At 43.1% G+C, this 17,226-nt stretch overlaps 2 protein-coding genes across 5 annotated transcripts; one reads left to right on the forward strand and one right to left on the reverse strand.

The window, feature by feature from the left end:
• Positions 1-53: 53 nt before the first annotated feature.
• Positions 54-6,167, forward strand: AHSP (alpha hemoglobin stabilizing protein). Of its 4 annotated transcripts, XM_070779961.1 has the most exons (5): positions 58-193; positions 4,204-4,412; positions 5,184-5,312; positions 5,471-5,545; positions 5,802-6,167. In XM_070779961.1, exons 4-5 carry the CDS (start codon positions 5,471-5,473, stop codon positions 6,003-6,005), a joined length of 279 nt encoding a protein of 92 aa, XP_070636062.1. In that variant the 5' UTR covers positions 58-193; positions 4,204-4,412; positions 5,184-5,312; the 3' UTR covers positions 6,006-6,167. The 4 variants fall into 4 exon arrangements, with proteins under 4 accessions (XP_070636063.1, XP_070636062.1, XP_070636064.1 ...); XM_070779962.1 differs by lacking the exon at positions 4,204-4,412 and having other exon boundaries at positions 54-193; XM_070779963.1 differs by lacking the exon at positions 4,204-4,412 and having other exon boundaries at positions 81-193; positions 5,243-5,312.
• A 9,848-nt stretch (positions 6,168-16,015) lies between these two features.
• Positions 16,016-16,984, reverse strand: LOC109578155 (olfactory receptor 7A17-like). Its single transcript, XM_019987155.2, has one exon. The coding sequence runs from the start codon at positions 16,982-16,984 to the stop codon at positions 16,016-16,018; it is 969 nt and encodes a 322-aa protein (XP_019842714.2).
• Between the last annotated feature and the right edge of the window lie 242 nt (positions 16,985-17,226).

The raw sequence follows: 17,226 nt of genomic DNA on the forward strand, positions 1-17,226 counted from the left end.
GCGGCTGCAGAGGGACAATCTTCCTCCGCGAAAAGGGCCTCCTGCTTCTGTGTCTGATTTCAACCAGAGACATGGTCCCTTTCCAGCCTCCCGGCCCTGCCTCGACCTCCCGGGGCTGGTCGTTCCTCGTCCTGGTTCTTTGTAGCATCTTGTCTGGGGCCGCGGGAGCCCTTTGACTCGCCAGACGCTGGAGGTACTGGCTTTGCTGTGACCCGCGACTTCCGGTTATGGGGACAAGGGAAGAGGGCGTCCCTAGGGAATTGCGTTTTGACCCAGTGCAGCCACAGAATTTTTAGCTGTGTGGCCTTGGGCAAGTCAGTGTCCCCTCTGGGCCTCAGGCTCCTTCTCTGCTGTGAGGCCAGAGACTATATTTTACTCCTGTTCCTAGTACCCAACACGTAGTAGGTGCCTGAACGACATTTATGAATCAGTGAATGCATGCGTGTTGAGAACTTGAACCAAATGATCGCTGAGGCCCCGTTAAGCTTCCCTTTTGGTTGGTTTGTGGGTTTTTTGTTTGTTTTCCTTCTGGTGGGTCTGACCCTCCACTGGAAATTTTTTGCCCTTCAGCCTTCCAAATAAATGAATAAAATAAAATATGAACTTCTTGTCATGACCCACAGAGCTCTGTAGATGAGGCCCTGCTCCATTGTTCAGACTTTACTGATTCATCCTCTCACTGCCCCCACTAGAACATAAACTCCCAGGGGAGAAGAACTTTGTCTTCCGCACTGAACTTTGTCTTTGTCCCAGGGCCTGACACAGATCAGGCGCCAACTACCTTTTTGTGAAATGAATGAATTTATTTTCTCAGTAGCCCTTGTAGGTATTCTCATTTGAACAAGGAAACTGGAGTTTGCATACCCAAACTGGAGTTTGATGGGACTTCATCAAACGGATGAAGACAGAGCTGAAAAGCGTCAAGTGTTCACCTAGTCATTCAACAGTTATTTAGTAAGAACTTGCTACTCTTCTGGGCTCTGAGGCACGAGTCCAACTGGAGGCTAATGGTTTAAGAACTACATCATCTTTTTTTCTTTTTTGGCTGGCCCTGTGGCTTATGGGATCTTAGTTCCCTAACCAGGGATGGAACCCAGGCTGTTTGCAGTGAAAGTGCAGAGTCCTAACCACTGGACCGTGAAGGAATTCCCTATTTTGTATTCTTTTTAAGTATTATAAAAATAATGGAAGGATACATTCTTATTGTAAAATAATTCAAATGGTAATGTAGATGGAGAAGGTCAAATTCTCCCTTGACATTTATCCCTCTTTCCATTTTCAACAGATACCAGTCAATGCCCAGAGGTAAACACTGTTTGCCATTTGAGAGAGAGAGAGAAATATAGTTTAATGTTTAATGCCCACTGCCATACTTTCAGCCTGAGGTAGCCTCCTCTAACTGTAGTTCATTGAACATCTTTGATACCTTTTCCTATCAGCACATGTGTATCTATCTCATTATTTTAATAGTTGGAAGTCATGCCTTGGTATGAATGTGCCAGTTTCTATAAAGATTCCCCATAATTACTTTACAATGTTGTGTTAGTTTCTGCTGTGCAACAGTGTGAATCAGCTATAGGTATACGTATATCCCCTCCCTCTTGAGTCTCCCTCCCACCCCATCCCACTCCTCTAGGTCATCAGAGAGCATTCAGCTGGGCACCCTGTGCTATACTGCAGCTTCCCACTAGCTATCTATTTTACAAATGGTAGTGTGTATATGTCAATGATACTCTTTCAATTCATCTCACTCTCCCCTCCCTGCCCTATGTATTTTTAAATTTGAACAAGTATTGTTAAATTATCCCTCTAAAAAATCATACTGGAGCTTCCCTGGTGGCTCAGTGGTAAAGAATCTGCTGCCAATGCGGGAGACATTTTGATCCCTGATTCAGGAAGATCCCACATGTCTTGGAGCTACTAAGCCCATGTGCCTAAACAAAAAGAAAAAGAAAAAAACCTTACCAACTTACACTCCTACTAACAGTGTATGAGAATGCTCATCATAGTGAAGATATGTATTTCTATCTAAAAAAGTTCCCCTTGGCACATTTGCATTTTAAGCTCCACTCTTGTATTCTGGCCACAGATAACCACTGACAATGCTTTCTGCCACTATAGATTACTTTTGCTTATTCTAGAATTTCGTAGAAATGGAATTCCACTGTATATGTCTTCTATGCTTGGCTTCTTTTGCCCAGCCTAATGATTTTGAGATTCATCCATGTTGTCATGAGTACAGCATGTTTCTTTTTATTGCTGAGTCGTCTGTTGATTAGTCTGTTTCTTTTTCTTGCTGAGTAGTATTCCATTGTATGAATATGCCACAATTTGTATATGTACTCACTGGTTATTAGATATTTTGGGTTGTCTCCAGTTTTGAGTTATTGTGATAAAGCTGCTATGAACATTTGCACTTGCATGCAAGTACTTTTGTAGACTTGTATGGTCATTTCTTATTAACTCCATTTGGAGTGGGATTGCTGGGTTATGTGGTCAATGTATGCTGAACTTTATAAGACAGTGCCAAATTATCTTTCAGACTTTTCATTTTACACACCCACTTGCAATGTATGAGAATTCTAGTTCTCTCAGATCCTTACCAACACTTAATCAGTCTTTTAAACTTTTAGTCCTTGTAGTTGGTATGTAGTGGTATCACATTGTAGCTTTCATTTGCATTTCCCTGGTGAGTAATAGTGTTGAATATCTCTTTATGTGCTTATTGGCTATTTGCATATCTTCTTTGTGAAGTGCCTGTTCCAATCTTTTGGCCATTTAAAAAGCTGCATTATCTTATTATTGAACTATCAGAGTTAATTTTAAATTCTGTATACATGTTCTTTGTCAGGTTGCATTGCGATTATTCCTCTCTGTGGCAACAAATCCTTTCTACCCTAAATAAATAAAAACAAGTTCACACAAAAACCTGTACACAAATATTTATAGCTATCTATTGATGCTTACCAATAATTGCAAACAATACAAATATCCTCCAGTGGGTCAATGAATAAACAAGATCTAGTACATCCTTGTCGGAGAAGGCGATGGCACCCCACTCCAGTACTCTTGCCTGGAAAATCCCATGGACGGAGGAGCCTGGTGGACTGCAGTCCATGGGGTCGAGAAGAGTCGGAGATGACTGAGCGACTTCACTTTCATTTTTCACTTCCATGTATTGGAGAAGGAAATGGCAACCCACTCCGGTGTTTTTGCCTGGTGAATCCCAGGGACAAGGGAGCCTGGTGGGCTGCCGTCTATGGGGTCGCACAGAGTCAGACACGACTGAAGCGACTTAGCAGCAGCAGTGCATCCTTGCAGTACACACTTAGCAATGGAATGGAACAACTCACTCACTGTTACTCGCAAACACTTGGATGGAGCTTGAGGGCATTATTCTGAGTGAAAGAAGACAGTCTCAAAGGTTATATGCTGTATGATTCCATCATAGTGTGTGTTAGTCGCTCAGTCATGTCCAGCTCTGCAACCCTATGGACTGTAGCCCTCCAGGCTCCTCTGTCCATGGGGATTCTCCAGGCAAGACTCCTGGAGTGGGTAGCCATTCCCTTCTCCAGTGGATCTTCCCAACCCAGGGATCGAATCTGGGTCTCCTGCATTGACGTCCTCAAAAACACTGAACTGTAGTGATGGCAAACAGATCAGTGGTTGGCAGGGTTTAGGGATAAGAGGGGACTACCACATAGTTCAGTCAGTACAGAATCTGCTTGCAGTGCAGGAGACCTGGGTTTGATGCCTGGGTTGGGCAGATCCCCTGGAGAAGGAAATGGCAACCACTCCAGTATTCTTGCCTGAAAAATCCCATGGACAGAGGAGCCTGGTGAGTTACAGTCCATGGGGTTGCAAGAGTCAGACACGACCTAGCGACTAAACCACCAGGGATCAGAGTGGGGAGCACAAAGGAATTTGGGGGGTGATGGAAATGTTCTGTGTCCTGATTGTGGTAGTAGTTACATGAATCTACATATTGAAATCCATACATTGTATACCAAAAGGAAGTTAATTTTGCTGTATGTTAATTAAGATAATGGAATAAACAAAAAGCATATCAACAAACTGAGTGTACAGCTGCCTGTGAACACTGGTTTTTGTTTTTAAGATTTTTTTATGTGGACCATTTTTAAAATCTCTATTGAATTTGTTATTGTTTTTGAATTGCTTTTGTTTTCATTTTTTGGCCTCCAGACATATGGGATGTTAGCTCCCCAACCAAAGATTGAACCAGGGATGAAGTCCACAACCCCTGCACTGGAAGGCAAAGTCTTAACCACTGGACCACCAGGGAAGTCCCTGAACATTGGTTTTTGAATGGAGAAAGATGTGACAGAAAATACATATCTCTTTAATGTTGGCTACTTTGTTGGGGGAAGGAGCAAAAATGATCCGTTTTTTCAGTGTGTATTTTTATAATGTTTCATTTATTTCAAATAGTATATGGTGATTTAGAAATTTGAAAAAAATCTATTAAAATGGAAAACATTAGGAAAATATTTTTAAAGATGAAAAAGGGTATTTTTGCTTTGTCAAGTACCTGATGATATGGTAGAGAATAAGAAATGTGTGTCCATTCCAGTGGAATTCAGCCTGGTAGCATCCAGTCCTCCCATCTTACAAATGGCTCATCTGCAAAATTATGACTGTTATTGGAACTGGCCTAATGGAAGCTTTTATAAGAATACATACTTTGTGAGGTTTTTTTTTTTTTTTTTTTAATGCCATGCTGTGTGGCTTGCAGGATCTCAGTTCCTTGACCAGGGATTGAATCTAGGCCACAGCACTGAAAGCCCTGAATCCTAACCACTAGGCCTCCAGGGAACTCCCAAGAATAAATACCTTAATACTTGCTTGAAACAATGCCTCACACAAATCATCACTGTAATGTTAGCTGCTATGAATATATCATCTATGAATTGGAAGAATAATTGCCATCAGTTGTAGAGGGATGATTTTTAAAGTGCTTGTCTTGCAATGGGGGATCAGTCACTGTTAATTTTGTTAGCCTTTGGAACCTGGCTTCTGGGATGTGGCAGGGAGGGCAAGGCTGTCCCTGATGTGGTTTTCTGGGTCTCCCCACTTATCTGTTCTCTTGGCTTTGCTATCTTCCTAATTTCAGGGGAACCTCTCCCTCCTTCCCCTCCCCTGGTTAACATATCACCCTCCCTCAGGACCGAAATGCAGGGCGTTTCCCTCTTTGGCTGACCCTGGACCCCTTGTCTACATCTAGCTTGGCACAGAGGGAAAGCCAGAGCCTGAAAAGTGTGGCTGAGACCTACACAGCACCGTTGGACTTGAAGGTGAGCCAGCCGGGGAGAAATGTGATCTCAGGGCAGTTCAGGGTCAGAAAGGTGGTGCAGGGCAAGTGACCTTGCAGGGCACCAGGGATCCTCGGGTGGGAGTGAGGAGATTGGGAGAAAAGGATATTTAAATTTCATCTCTTTCTCTAACCATGCAGATGGCCCTTATTCAGACCAATAAGGATCTCATTTCCAAAGGAATAAAGGAATTCAACATCCTGCTAAATCAGCAGGTAAGCCTGGTGCTCTGGTTCAGAGGACAGGCCTAAAGTGTTGGGAGGTGGGCAAGGACAGAGAAAGGAGAATAACTTGGAGCGGGGAGGGTAATGGACTTGATGGAAACCATGAGAGACAGGGAATACAAATCAGAGCAAAAAGGAGGTCAGAGTTCGTAGTTATTCCTGAATCACATGTCTGAGCCGGGTCTCCTTTGCCAAATTCTGATCGCCCCCCACCCCTACCCCCTACCCCACCCTACGTCCCCTCCAGGTCTTCAGTGATCCTGCCATCTCTGAAGAAGCCATGGTGACTGTGGTGAATGACTGGGTGAGCTTTTACATCAACTATTACAAGAAGCAGCTGTCGGGAGAGCAAGACGAGCAGGACAAGGCTCTGCAGGAGTTTCGGCAAGAGCTCAATACCCTGTCTGCCTCTTTCCTGGACAAATATAGGAACTTCCTAAAGTCCTCGTGAGCAGCCCCTCATACGCTGCCTTTCTCCTAGCCCAGAGACCCAGGCTGCAAGTCTAAGAAACCCTCAAATGCTGCCTCTGTGTTCTAGTCCTCCGGCTCCGCTCCTTCATGGTGTTGCTGCACCCTGACACCTCAATAAAGACCAGTTCTGGTTGTGGTGGTCTTCCTGGCTTGTTGGCTCTTCTTTGGTTCCGATCCCTGAATCGTGGAGACAGTTGGTCCCTTTTCCCTCAGCCCTGCTTCCTAAATATGGTCTTGAAGATCAAACTTCTTAGTGCAGAGGTTTGCAGCCTTAAGTAACCACTGGGAAGTACTAAAATAGCCTGAAGGAGGGGCCAGCTGACAGAGCCTAAACAGTAAGTGCTGAGGGACAGGGAAGGGGACAAAAAGGAGATAGAGGCTCACCAGAAAGCATGGTCCTGTGACATGCTGTCTAGCAGAAAGTTTTTGGAATCTCCCAGTCTTGTTTATCTCACACTGCAGCATGTGACAAGAGAATCAAACTATGACAAAAGTATGAGACAACCTCACTGTAGGGGGTTGGGGAATGAAATATACTAACATATCAGACTGTGGAAATGACGGAATCTATAAGACTAAGCCACAAATAACTGCATGCAAGCACTGTGCCCTAGTGCTGGTTAATAATTCTGATACTGTTGCACATGCTCATTGGAATTGAACAATAGGCATAAATACATGGTGGATAATGGGAGTTAAGTTTCTCAATGTCGGAGTGGGAATTTAGGGATAAGCAAGGTGGGGGGTGGCTAGAATAATCTACGTGGTAATGGATTGGAGTTAGAAATATCAGCACGGACAGATGGTGTGATGATGGCATATAGCTGGTGGGTTAAGTTGCTCCTCTTTTCCCTCCCTGTCCCCTTCCTCCTTTTGTAAAAAAGGTTTATTCATTTGGCTGCGCCAGGTCTAAGTTGCAGCATGCAAACTCTTAGTTGTGGCATGTAGGATCTACTTCCCTGACCAGAGATCAAACCCAGTCCACCTGCATTGGGAGCTCGGAGTCTCAGCCACTGGACCACCAGGGAAGTCCCCCCTCTCCCTTTTAAACAGCTAAGTAAACAGCCATAAGGGAACAGAAGTGCCTCTGCACACTCCATCAAGGAGCCCAGGAGGTTTCTAACCCACCTGTGTATCTGAAAATTATCAAATAGGACCTCAGTAAGGGCTGCAGATCCAAGGGAGATACAAATCTCCTCTGTCTCCACTGGTCACAAGGGAGCAGAGGATGGAGGCGTGAAGCCTGGAGATGGCAAACTGGGAAGAGACCAAGAGACCCTTCTGGAGAGAGAGACTTTGTGGAAGTCCAGACTGCCTGCAGGGGACGTCAGCATGTCCTTAGAGCAAGGTAAGGATGAGTCTGGAGGCGAGAGGAAGGAACTTGCCAAGGTGGCCTGTCTCCCCAGGGCGACTCCACCAATGTTGAGCTTTTCACAGCAGCAGGGGTGCCCCCCTCGGGCAAAGGAGGTGGAAAGCTGTGACGCCTCTCACAGAGTGGGTGGGAAGCGCGAGGGGTGAGTGACTGCCTCCCATTCCTAGCTGCGCACATTCCAACTGGAGAAGCCCATTTCTCTCTAGCAGTACCCAGATTTCTGAGGAGGGATCTCCATAACTGAGGGGTGAGAGGAAAACATGGAAGGAAACATAAGAACCTTGGCTTTAATGGTTTGGTTCCTGCTGTCCGCTCCAGTACTTCCGCAAGAAGTCTGCCCATGAACCAGCTGGATAACCTCAACCAAGGAAATCCCTACAAACTGTGGGCACCCCAAGAACCCCAAGGCTAAACCCATACCTCCTTGTACTCTGCTGCCAGGCACCTCTGCCAGAGTGAGCCCAGGCACCTCTGCCAGAGTGAGCCCTGTGTCTACAGGGCACTCAGGCCAAGGGAGAAAATACAAACGGGCTGTAGTGCCACCTTCTGGAAAACAAAAGAAAGGATTCTAAATAGCCTGCCTGTTGAATTGTTAAGAACAGAAGACTTCAAAGCTTAGTTAAGGAGGTTTCTGCTATTTGTAACCTGAATTCTAACCTGAAAGCAAGAGGCACATACCTACAAATGCTATTTAAAAATCAAGGAAATGTGATGGACCTAGAAATTATCACACTAACTGAAGACACTACATATAACGTGTCAGATGGTGAGCGCTGCCAGGATGAAGAAATCAGTTATAAAGGAGACAGTAGACAAGGAGCGTGATTTTTTTTTTTTCTTTTACTGAGTGTTTAGGTAACACCAGCAAACAAGGTGACTTTTTTTTTGTTTTTTGGCCACACTGCAAGGCATGCGGAATCTTGTTCCCAGACCAGGGATGGAACTAGCGCCCCCTGCAGTGGCATTGCTGAGTCTCAACCACGAGACCCCCAGGGAAGTCACACATTTGAACACAGATCTCAAAGAAGATAGGGTTGGATCCAGGAAGTTATCTGAAGTGTATGCCTCAATGCAGGAATGGCCAGCACAACAGCTCTGAGAAAGGTGCTTGTTTCAGAAAAATCAAGGCTCCAAAGGAACGAGGTATGTCAGAGAGGTGTGAGCAAGAAGGTGCATGATGAGAGATGGTGGTAGAAAAATTTGAGGAACCAGGTGGCTTCCCTACTGCTGCTAAAAGGAAGTCAGAGGGAATCCCTCATCCACACTATGGTCCTCTTCCATACTCTTAATTTTGTTGCAAGGGCCTCCCCTGAATTGATTGGCTCTTTAGTACAACCTCAGAGAAGGCAATGGCACCCCACTCCAGTACTTTTGCCTAGAAAATCCCATGGACGGAGGAGCCTGGTAGGCTGCAGTCCATGGGGTCGCTAGAGTCAGACACGACTGAGCGACTTCACTTTCACTTTTCATTTTCATGCACTGTAGAAGGAAATGGCAACCCACTCCAGTGTTTTTGCCTGGAGAATCCCAGAGACGGGGAAGCCTGGTGGGCTGCCATCTATGGGGTCACACAGAGTCGGACACGACCAAAGTGACTTAGCAGCAGCAGCAGCAGTAGCAGCAGTTAGTACAACCTATTGGTTTATTTATGGTGCCTATAATGTAAGAGTCATCTTGGAATTATGAGGCCATATACAGGAGACCCGAGTTCAATCCCTAATCCGGGAAGATCCCCTGGAGAAAGACATGGCAACCCACTCCAGTATTCTTGCCTGCAAAATCCCATGGACAGATCAGCCTGGTGGGCTACAGTCCAGGGGTCTCAAAGAGTCTGACACAACTTAGCCACTTAACAACAACTCTGCCTTCTCATCCCCCAAGGTACACAAACACCCAAACACATGCACACATCTAACCATGGTCTTCTGGGCTGTTACTACCATGCCTTTTCCATTCCCAGGCTTACTGATTAGGTGAGGAGTAAATACAACTCCAGAAGTTCAGAAATCAGAAGACAATTGCTTCTTGGCAGGAAAGCTATGACAAACCTAGACAGTGTATTGAAAAGCAGAGACATTACTCTGAGACAAGACGTTACTCTGAGACATTACTCAGAGACAAAGGTCCATATAATCGAGGCTATATGGTCTTCCCAGTGGTCATGTACAGTTGTGAGAGCTGGACCATAAAGAAGGCAGAATGCCAAAGAATTGATGCTTTTGAAGTGTGGTGCTGGATAAGACTTCTAAAGTCTCTTGGACAGCAAGGAGATCAAAGAAGTAAATTTTAAGGCAAATCAACCCTGAATATTCATTGGAAAGGCTGATGCTAAAGCCGAAGCTTCAGTGTTTTGGTCATCAGATGTGAACAGCTGACTCATTGGAAAAGTCCCTGATGCTGGGAAAGATTGAGGGCAGAAAGATGAGGGTATCAGAGGATGAGATGACTGGATGGCATCACTGATGCAATGGACATGAACTTGGGCAAACTTGGGAGGTGGTGAGGGACCAGGAGGCCTGGCGTGCTGCAGTCCATGGGGTCGCAAAGAGTCAGACACAACTGGGAGACTTAACAACAGCAACAAATACAACTCACACCAGCCAGATGTATTATTTTGTCTCTAAGAATGTAGAAATGGTACCCAGAATTCCCAATTCAGTAGCCTCTCATACTAAGTGGAGTAAGCCAGACAGAGAAAGACAAATCATATAATATTGCCTATATTTGGAATCTAAGAAAATGATAAAAATGAACTTCCATACAGAACAGAAATAGACTCACAGACACAGAAAACAAACTTATAGTTACCAAAGGGGAAAAGGGGGGATAAATTAGAAGTTTGAGATTAACATACACACACTGCTGCTGCTACTGCTGCTAAGTCGCTTCAGTCGTGTCTGACTCTGTGCGACCCCATAGACGGCAGCCCACCAGGCTCCCCCGTCCCTGGGATTCTCCAGGCAAGAACACTGGAGTGGGTTGCCATTTCCTTCTCCAATGCATGACAGTGAAAAGTGAAAGTGAAGTCGCTCAGTCGTGTCTGACTCCTAGTGACCCCATGGACTGCAGCCTACCAGGCTCCTCCATCCATGGGATTCTCCAGGCAAGAGTACTGGAGTGGGGTGCCATTGCCTTCTCCGATACACACACTACTATATATTAAATAGATGACCAACGAAGACCTACTGTTTAGCACAGGGAACTATACTCAATATTTTGTAATAACCTATAATAGAAAATAATCTTAAATAAAATATATATATACACATATATGTATAACTGAATCACTTTTCTGTACACCTGAAATTAACACAACATTGTAAATCAACTTTTTTAAGCCTTTAATGATAGATAAATCTGGGCCTCCATATTGGTATGGCCATTTTCTTTCATGTACTAAAATTATATAAATACATATATACAGTAATTATAATTATGGATATCATTATCTTAATTATATCATTATCAATTTGCTGTTTCTGGGTGGGGACAGATGGTAGAAAGTTCCTTACTGTTGTCTTGTTGACATCATTCTAAGAAAGTCCTCTACTTCTTCTATTGCCTGTATATTTTCAATATTTGCAGTTTATTTTATGTCATTATGGAGACCTGGGTTTGATCCCTGGGTTGGGAAGATCCCCTGGAGGAGGGCATGGCAGCCTACCCCAGTATTCTTGCCTGGAGAATCCCCATGGACAGAGGAGCCTGGCGGGCTACAGTCCATGGGGTTGCAAAGAGTCGGACATGACTGAGCAACTAAGCACAGCATACTCTAGTAAATTAATTAAAAAGAAGAAATGATGCATGACTCATCTAGGATCTTCTTTTTATTGTTGTATAGTTGCTTCACAGTGTTGTGCTAGTTTCTGCAGTACAGTGAAGTGAATCAGCCATGTGTATGCATATATCCCCGCCCCTCTGGATTTCCTTCCCATCACCACAAAGCATCGAGTAGAGTTCCCCACAATATATAACAGGCTCTTATTAATTATCTATTCCGTGCATAGCACTGTATACTTGTCATTCCTAATCTCCCAATTCTTCCCACACCACTCAGTATCCATACATTTATTCTCTACATCTGTGTCTCTATTTCTGCTTTGTAAATAGGGTCATCTGTACCACTTTTCTAGGTTCCACACATATGTGTTAATATACGGTATTTGTTTTTCTCTTTCTGACTTATTTCACTCTTTATGACAGTCTCTAGGTCCATCTATGTCTCTGCAAATGACCCAGTTTTGTTTCTTTTGATAGCTTGCTGCCCAAAATCTTGTCTACCTGTCTATTGAGGCCAAATAGAAATATGTAGATAGAGTCTGGAGGAAATAGAAGAGAGTAGCTTTATTTTGCCTGGCAAAAGAGAAATGCTATAGGCTAGCACCTCAAGAACTGTGTCCCCCTTCCTGGGGAATTACATGGGGTTTTATAGGTGGGAACTTGTAGTCCAGGGTATGTGATAAGGAACAAGGTCGTGAAGGTTTTGCATTCTCTGTGGGCATTATTATGAAACAGTCATTTTTGGCATCATGTGGCCTGGTACTTGGGTCCAACAGCCCTGTAATTGGGTCCATTCATCTCTGGCTTATTGGCCTGCAACCTTCTTTCTGAAATGCAAACAGCTATAAGTGGTAACCTGCTAGAGAGTGAGGGAGAGGAAATACCAGGTGCAGGAGGTAATTTATATAATATTAGGGATGATAGGAGGTAAGCTTTGAGATGGACAAATCTAGTTATACGCACTACAGATTAGTAACAGTTAAAATAAAACTAAGATTGGTTAGCTCTTTCAGGCCATTTTATGTTGCTTCTCTAGCCTCTTCACTGTTCTCTTTATTTTCCTTGTTTTTCAGGAGGGAAAAAAAAAAAACTCATTTCTATTTTTGTTGTAGCAGGCTGAGTAATATTCCTTTGTATATATGTACCACATCTTCTTTACCCATTCCTCTGTTGATAGGCATTAAGGTTGCTTGCATGTCCTGGCTATTGTAAATAGTGCTTCAGTGAACACTGGGGTGCATGTGCCTTTTTGAATTATGGTTTTCTCAAGGTATAGCAGCAGCAGCAGCAGCAAGGTATATGCCCAGTAGTGGGATTGCTGGGTCATATCATAGTTCTAGTCTTGGTTTTTTAAGGAACCTCTGTAGTATTCTCCATAGTGGCTGTTACATTCCCATCAACAGTGCAAGAGGGTTCCCTTTTCTCTACATGCTCTCCAGCATTTGTTGTTTGTAGATTTTTTGATGATGGCCATTCTGACAGTGTGAAGAGATATCTCACTGTAGTTTTGATTTGCATTTCTATAACAATAATTAGTGATGGTAAGCATCTTTTAATGTGCCTCTTGGCCATCTGTATGTTTTCCTTGGAGAAATGTCTGTTTAGGTTTTCAGCCCATTTTTTTATTAGGTTGCTTATTTTTTGATATTGAGCTGCATGAACTATCTGTATATTTTGAAGATTACTTCCTTGTCAGTTGCTTTGTTTGCAAATATCCCCCATTCTGAAGATTCTCTTTTCATCTTATGTATGGTTTGCTTTGGTGTGCAAAAGCCTTTAAGTTTAATCAAGTTCCATTTGTTTCTTTTTGTTTTTATTTTCATTACTCTAGGAGGCTGGGTCAAAAAAGCTCTGGCTCTGATTTATGTCAAACAGTATTCTTTCTATGTTTTCCTTTAAAAGTCTTACAGTGTCCTGTCTTACACTTAGGTCTTTAATCCATTTTTAGTTTACTTTTGTGTATGGTATTAGGGAGTGTTCTAATTTCATTCTTTTACATGGAGCTGTCCAGTTTTCCCAGCACCGTGTATTGAAGAGACTGTCTTTTCTCTGTTGTATATTCTTGCCTCCTTTGTCATAGATTAGGTGACCACAGGTGCATGGGTTTATCTCTGGACTTTCTATCTTGTTCCATTGTTCTTTATTTCTGTTTTTGTGCCAGTACCATACTGTCTGATCTTGATCACAGGTAGCTGAGTCACATTGAATAGGTATATGTATATGTCCTCTAACTGGGAAAAAAGAAAGTGCTATTTATGGCTATATGTACAATGGAATTAAATTAAGGCAATTCACATTTTAAAAACTCATTTTCTTGTAGACAAAATTAACCCCAATATAAAAATGAATGGACTGACTGTAACTGGGTCTGAGACAGAAGAGCACTACAGCAATGCACAGATTCATAAATGAGCCTAGAAACACAATGAAGACCCTGGCAGCTAATTGCAAACTCATGAAGCATCTTAGACCTCAAAACGCCTCCCCACCATCACCTCATTCAATATGAAACACATTGTGTTAAACCATTTTATTTTTGTATGGCTAGCTATGCAGCAATAGTGAAAGATACAACAATCCAAGTGAACTTAGTTAAGGGTAATTGTAATAACCTGCTGTTTCTTCTTCTTTTTTAAAAAAGTTTTATTTATTTTTGGCTGCTCTGAGTCTTCGTTGCTGTGCACGGGCTTTCTCTAGGTGCAGAGAGCAGTGGCTACCCTCTAGTTGTGGTGTGCCGGCTTCTCATTGCAGTGGCTTCTCTTGTTGCAGAGCCCAGGCTCTAGAGGACTGGCTCAGTAGTTGTGGCACACAGGCTTAGCTGCTCCATGGCATGTGGGATCTACCCCACCCAGGATTGAACCCCTACCCCCTGCATTGGCAGGTGGATTCTTAACCACTAGACCACCAGGGGCGGAGAAGGCGATGGCACCCCACTCCAGTACTCTTGCCTGGAAAATCCACGGACGGAGGAGCCTGGTAGGCTGCAGTCCATGGGGTCGTGAAGAGTCGGACACAACTGAGCGACTTTACTTTCATTTTTCACTTTCATGCATTGGAGAAGGAAATGGCAACCCACTCCAGTATTCTTGCCTGGAGAATTCCAGGGACGGGGGAGCCTGGTAGGCTGCAGTCCATGGGGTCTCACAGAGTCGGACACGACTGAAATGACTTAGCAGCAGCAGCAGACCACCAGGGGAGCCCTATTGCTTCTTATTTTTGTCTTTCGTTTTGACATTTGAAGACAACATTTCTGATCACTTTATTATTCAAGTTTTTATCAGATAACTACATTAAAAATGACTACCTTGGTATTTCTTTCCAGGTTCCCAGAAGAGTTTGCAAGAATATGCATGCTTGTGAAGAAAAACTGCTGACCCTGAGTCATATGACTAAGCAGTATTCATGTTCTCTTACAAGTTAGTCTTGATCACACAAATAGAAGAAATTCCTTTCTATATAAGAAATATATAATAGATGATATTGTTCGTTCACTGTCTGTTACTGTTTATGACAAAGTCTGGAAATGAATGAGATACTTTATTTAGAACAATGGAAGAAGTCATATTTGTAGCATCACTGTAAGTTTTCGAGCAGAAACAGTGAGGAAATTGAATGAGAAAACATAAAATCTGCTAACATTCTTCATCTCAATGAATAAATCCCCTTACACATTGACGTTGGTATTCCATAGTTCAGTGAGTAGATGTACAGCTTGAAAAGAAACTTAATGCATGAAATACAGAGTATAATTTAAAATATGCTTCATCATAATGTTATGTCTGACTCTAAGGCCACGTTACTCTACTTTCTGTCTCAGTGTAGATGCCATTAGAATAAATGTATTTGATGTTCAGTTATTTCAGTGACAATAGTAGGCACTGTGGACTAGAGCCTGGAAAAGAGTACAGTATCTTAATAAAGAGAATAAAAACCAATGACCAAAAAAAAAAAAAAAAAAACCAATGACAAAAAACCTAGTAGGTTAAGTCTACATTATCAAGAAGACCAGGTAAGATAGTTTTATATAGAGAGGGCTTCCCTGGTGGCTCAGACAGTAAAGGGTCTGCCTGCAATACAGGAGACACAGGGTTTGATCCCTGGGTCAGGAAGATCCCCTGGAGAAGGAAATGGCAACTCACTCCAGTATTCTTGCCTGGAGAATCCCATGGACAGAGGAGCCTGTCAAGCTACAGCCACAGGGTTGCAAGGAGTCAGACATGGCTGAGCAAATAGAGAGAGGGAGGAATGAAGGACCCAAAAGTGAAAAACTGGTCTCAGATTTTCCTCTCCTATAAAATTACAGAAAGAGCAAAGTTGCCACGTTTGGTTGTTCCCATTGGAATGGCAAAACTCATGACTCTTATTCTACTAAAAGTAAAGACATATTACATGGGGTACTATTTGTCATTTGAGAAGAAATTATTCTTAAGAAATCCAAGCAATTCCATGAGATAAATGAAAATTTCTCATTTTTTTAAAATCAATGGTTGGGAATGAATTAGGGAAAACAGAAAGAAAATGAAGAGAAATATGTTAGATATCAGAGAGAGAAGAACATCTAATCAAGTAAATGACTAAACTGTACACAGAAGTTGAAAAAATAAAAATTCCAGGTACTTTCCTGGTGGACCAGTGGTTAAGACTTCGCATTCCCAGGGCAAGGGTTCGATCCTTGGTCAGGGAACTGGATCCCACAAGCCGCAACGAAGATCTTGCATGATTCAATGAAAAATTGGTAGTTAAAAATTTTTCGGGAAATAAATAGAAAGAGTAAGTTTTACTTGCGCAGGCTGATTGAAGAATTATAACTTCTGACTCTGAGACTTTAAGCCCCGAAATCATAGGCAACTCTTCAGCCCTGTGACCACTGTCCCTTTTATAACTGCCATCCCCAAGAATCTTTTCAGAGCCCCCTTTATGTCTTTATTCCTCAGACTGTAGATGAAGGGGTTTAGCATGGGCGTGACCACGGCGTACATCACTGAAGCTTTTGCACTTGAGTGTGATCTGTGGGTAGCAGCTGAGCTAAGGTACACTCCTAGGCTTGTACAAAAAAATAAAGAGACAACCGAGAGGTGAGACATGCAGGTGGAAAACGCTGCTTGCTTCCCCTGAGCTGATGAGATTCCACGTATGGAGGAAACGATCTTCGAGTATGAGAAAAGGATAGCAGCCAGGGGACCGCCAGCCAGCAGCACAGCTGCAAAATACATCACCATGTTGTTAAGAAAGGTGTCACAGCAGGCAAGTTGGACCATCTGATTGAGTTCACAGAAAAAGTGGGGGATTTCCACATCTGTGCAGAAGGACAGTCGCAACACCATTAGGCTTTGTAACAGTGAATGCAAGACACTTATAATCCAGGTCACCAGAAGCAGCAGTCCACAGAGTCGGGGGTTCATGATAACCATGTAATGCAAGGGATGACAGATGGCCACAAACCTGTCATAGGCCATCACAGTCAAAAGATAGATGTCCAACCCTGAAAAGAATAGGAAAAAGTACATCTGGGTGATGCAACCTGCATAGGTTATGACTTTGCTCTGTGTCTGGATGTTCACCAGCATCTTGGGGACAGTAGTGGTGGTAAAACAGATGTCTGCGAAGGACAGGTTGGAAAGGAAGAAGTACATGGGCGTGTGGAGGTGGGAGTCATAGACGGTGGCCAGGATGATGAGCAGATTTCCAAACACAGTGATCAGGTACATGGAGAGGAAAATCACAAATATGAGTGTCTGTAATTCTTCTTCCTTTGAAAACCCCAGAAGAACAAATTCTGAAACTCCTGTAAGATTCCATGGTTCCATGTGGTGAAGGGGACTATCAGAGAAGAGGACAATAACATGACTCATTTTCACATAACTAACAGTAGTTGCTGGGTTGCAAGGTCACAATATATATTTGCTTTCAAGAAATTAATTTTGATGTTTTGTGTATGGGTTTGTCTTCTTTAGAGCATCTCCTATTTCACCTCTGATTAGGAATTTTGGTCACATCTCAACATTTTCCCCAAGAAGTCATGCATTCTACTGCTTTACTGAGAATATCT

Source organism: Bos indicus, chromosome 25, assembly GCF_029378745.1.
Source record: "Bos indicus isolate NIAB-ARS_2022 breed Sahiwal x Tharparkar chromosome 25, NIAB-ARS_B.indTharparkar_mat_pri_1.0, whole genome shotgun sequence".
NCBI lineage: Eukaryota > Metazoa > Chordata > Mammalia > Artiodactyla > Bovidae > Bos > Bos indicus.

Excerpts from the sequence above, each read along its gene's own strand:
- AHSP (XM_070779960.1), top strand. The coding sequence starts at position 4,558 with ATGGTAGAGAATAAGAAATGTGTGTCCATTCCAGTGGAATTCAGCCTG. Across the intron at positions 4,705-5,183 it reads TTTATAAGAATACATACTTT|GACCGAAATGCAGGGCGTTT; the intron begins GTGAGGTTTTTT and ends ACCCTCCCTCAG. Across the intron at positions 5,313-5,470 it reads CAGCACCGTTGGACTTGAAG|ATGGCCCTTATTCAGACCAA; the intron begins GTGAGCCAGCCG and ends CTAACCATGCAG.
- LOC109578155 (XM_019987155.2), bottom strand. The coding sequence starts at position 16,984 with ATGGAACCATGGAATCTTACAGGAGTTTCAGAATTTGTTCTTCTGGGG.